This window comes from Acanthisitta chloris, unplaced genomic scaffold (genome assembly GCF_000695815.1).
Source record: "Acanthisitta chloris isolate BGI_N310 unplaced genomic scaffold, ASM69581v1 scaffold21157, whole genome shotgun sequence".
Taxonomy (NCBI): domain Eukaryota; kingdom Metazoa; phylum Chordata; class Aves; order Passeriformes; family Acanthisittidae; genus Acanthisitta; species Acanthisitta chloris.
In genome coordinates, this window is record NW_008681267.1 from 1 (window position 1) to 3,852 (window position 3,852).

Consider the following 3,852-nt stretch of genomic DNA (forward strand, 5'->3'; position numbering starts at 1 on the left):
GCAGCGTGGCGCAGCCGGGCGATGCTCACGAAGCGCTCCAGGCTGACGGCCGAGAGCGAGAGGATGATGACGGTGCCGCTGAGGCTGACCACGTAGAAGAGCATGTGGCAGGCGGCGGCGCCCAGCAGCCAGGACTCGGTCCAGCGCACGACGGCCGTGTGATGAAGAGCAGGTCGGCGCAGAAGAGGTTGAGCACGAGGCAGTTGGCCGCGCACAGACGGCGCTGTCGCCGCACCAACAGGCAGATGCCCCAGATGTTTCCAGCCAAGGACAGCAGGAAGATGAAGGCCAGGGCGGACGACTCAGCGATGCGCAGGGCTGTCACATTGTGGCCCCTGAAGTCCGAGAAGAAGGGGAAATAGGTCCTGTTCTCTCCTGGTGCACCCCCGGCCCCCGGCATGAGGGTGGTCGGTGGGCATGTGATGGTGAATGGTGTGGATGGTGGCACCAGCCCTAGGGGAAGGGCTGCGCTCCCAACCACCACGGCGGCACCTGGGGTGTCCTCCCAGCACGGAGCAAGGGGCTCACCGCCATCCCCCTCCCTCCTCGTCCCTCTGTCCCTGCCACCGAGGCTCAGCCGTGCCAGCCGGGCGGTTTATGGCCCTGAGCTGGAGTGGAACAAGGAAGTGGGAGAGTAAACACGCTGGAGCTCACACAAAGGCGAGGCTGCCGTGCACGGGGAGGAGGTGAGGGGCCGGGGGCGAGCAGGGTGCCCAACACCTCCCTGGGGAGGGCGTGGGGCAGCACATGGCGCTGCCATGCCGAGGGGCCCAAGCCCACACACCTCCTCCAGGACCAGCCCTGGTCTGCCCAGATCTTCAGCCAAGTCCCTGGGGCACCAGTGACCCGGGGAGGACGCCCAGTCTGCTCCTCTCCGGTGGGGGTGTGTGTATGGCTTAAAACACACCACTTCAAGAGCTCTCCTTAGATATCCCTCCTGGGATAACCAGCACTAATATCAGGTTAAATAAAAAGGAATTTACTCATCGCTCCGTGCACTGCTCAGGCTAACTGTGGTCTGGTGTGGAGGGGAAGTGTCACTGTTTTGATTTTGAGGATCTGTTTAAGTTGTTGATTCGGAATCTTACCCACCTGTATTATCGGTTCTTGCTGGAGAAGCCTGTTAAAGTAAGACAAACCTAGAAAATACCACATTTTCTCTGAACTTCAGTTCCTGAAATCAGTTGCTCAGACTGCAAGTGAAAGTAGGGCTTTCCACTGACGTGCTTCATTCCAGATCATTTAGAAATGGTCTGGGAGTGAAGCACACACATTGTCACAGACAAGCAGATAACGTCTCATAAAAGAAGATAACGCGTTTGCATAAAGTATGTAAACAGTTGTATAACTTCAGACAGCTCTGGAAGGATTCATTTGGCTCAGTGCCAGTGTAGGTGCTCCAGAGCACAGCTACAGGCTCACCATATGGAGCTACACCTTTTGCTTAGGTGAGAGTTGTTCCAAACCGGTGTGGCAGTGGGACCAGGTGACTGGGTGGTGCTTCTGCAGTACCCTGGGTGTGACCCTGCCATCAACCGCTTACGCAACAGCATTAGTGGGGATTCCAGATTAGTGGGGATTCCAGAAACTCGGTCCTGCTAAGGGACGATCTCCTAATGAGAGGTGACAACAGTGACATCTTTCCTGGATCGCTTCCCACGTCTTTGCCAGTGCAGAATTTACATTGATTTTAATTAGCATGTTTTCTCTTGGGCTATAAATGGTTCCAACTATCTATGCTGTCTCATCAAACAGGGAGTTTGCAGGGCAGCCCAAACAGGTGGATGAAATGCTCCTACCAACTCTTGCTGGTTGAGGACTTTATGAAATGTGGGCACAATTGCTCTTAAGTGGGATGGACTGTGAAGTCCAGTGAAGACAGTAAGAAAACTCGCAAAGATTGGATTTTTTGGCAACCAGCAACACAATTGACTGGCAAGTGCCTTGATACACATATTGTTTTCTACATCATATGATGTGAGGAAAAAATCTGTACCCATGTTACAAAAGGTTCTGTAAATTTAATTGACTTACTGATTATCCATATTTATTATTCAAATTGAAGGAGGGGAAATTTAGGTTATATATTAGGAAGAAGTTCTTGCCTGAGAGGGTGATGTGACACGGGCACAGGTTGCCCAGGGAGGCTGTGGCTGCCCCAACCCTGGCAGTGTTCAAAGCCAGGTTGGATAAAGCCTTGAGCAACCTGTTCTGGTGGGAGGTGTCCCTGCCCAGAGCAGGGGGTTGGAACTAGATGGTCTGTAAGGACCATTCCAGCTCCTAAAATTCTATGCTATGATTCTATAATCAAAACTTGACATATCTAGCTGCAATTTATATTGGCTGTGCTATGGATTGATTCTTTGAAATGATTAATGAATCTTGAAATATAGCAAATACCTTCCAGTTGCTACAACGTCACACATCTGGGCCTTTATACAAGCTGACAAACTAACCCCAAAGTTCTGGGCAGCTGCCAGTAGTGGTGTTGTGATCAGCTCTGAATAGCAAAACTTGACATATCTAGCTGCAATTTATATTGGCTGTGCTATGGATTGATTCTTTGAAATGATTAATGAATCTTGAAATATAGCAAATACCTTCCAGTTGCTACAACGTCACACATCTGGGCCTTTATACAAGCTGACAAACTAACCCCAAAGTTCTGGGCAGCTGCCAGTAGTGGTGTTGTGATCAGCTCTGAATAGAGGCTGCAGTTTGGGAAATAGCTACTGTTAGAAGTCTGGTTCTACCTGTGTGAAAACTTGCAAGGCATTAACAGGACAGGTTTGGGGGCAGCTGGAAATGGTAGCACAGAGAATTGCAAATTTTGTTATGAATAAAATCTTTAGCCCCTTTGGCATTAGTGGAAAATGAAATGAGAAACTGATCCTGTCAATTCAGGGTAAAAGTAAACATATTTGAAACAGAATAGGGGAAGGAAAATAGGGAGTGAAACATTCAAAGCAGCATTACTGAAGGAACTGAGATACTTTCAGTCAGGGAGGGAAGGGAACCCACAGAGGAGTAGAAGGTTTGAAAATGAGATGATGTGTGGAAGTATCTGGATAGACCCTTGATCTTCTTTAGAAAGGATCACCTTTAGCTTCGGTCCTTAGGTGTGAGTGAGAACATTGCTTACTTGGCATAAGCCTGTTGTTTGCTCAGGAGAACCAAAGCAAAATGCTGCCCTTAGTATACTATTGTGAGTGAGCTTCACACTGACCTGTGTACAAAATTCTGTGCCTGGGGACAGCAGAGGTGTGGAGAAACACACCATGGGGTTTGGTCAAATGAACAGGAGCTCCTTGCAGGAGCAAAAATAGTCTGACTACTCATGGGTCTAATGGATCCATTATCTAAAAAAATAGTTTTCTTTTCCCTCCCATGAAGTACGAAAGCTGTATTTGCTGTTGGGTAGGTACAATCATAGCAACCATCATGACGTGAAATCCAAGGAAGGGAGGAATCATAACCTCAATAGAGCTACTCTGGCCTTGCTGTGATAGGTGGATGCTGCATGTGGTATATGCATCACATGTGCTTACAACAAGGAAATTATTAACAGAATGCTTGGAAACCCGTATGATTGCTTAACCTACACATTTTTTTCCAACCTAGGTGCCCTTTAATACTCAGAAGTGGTGAAACATGGAGTCAACTCAGATTTCATTGTTCTAGGTTGAATGAAAGTTGTGGGGAGCTCTGTGGAGCTGGTCAGTTAGCCCAGCCAGGAAAAATATTGTTGCTTTTTTGTGGGGTTTTATTTGTTTTTCATGAAAGCTCAAGCCTTTGCCTTCTCTGTGGCAGATAAGGGCTGTGTTACCTGATACCATAAGTCAAACTCTGCTT

The 3,852-nt window shown here is 48.5% G+C and overlaps 1 protein-coding gene across 1 annotated transcript; it reads right to left on the reverse strand.

Annotated features, from left to right (window-relative positions):
* Positions 1-5: 5 nt before the first annotated feature.
* LOC103805407 (free fatty acid receptor 4-like) lies at positions 6-400 on the reverse strand (the record flags this gene model as incomplete). The annotated part of the gene is given in 2 exon segments (XM_009078054.1): positions 6-157; positions 160-400. Coding segments are annotated over 2 exon segments (393 nt in total), but the record flags the coding sequence as incomplete, so codon positions are not given.
* Between the last annotated feature and the right edge of the window lie 3,452 nt (positions 401-3,852).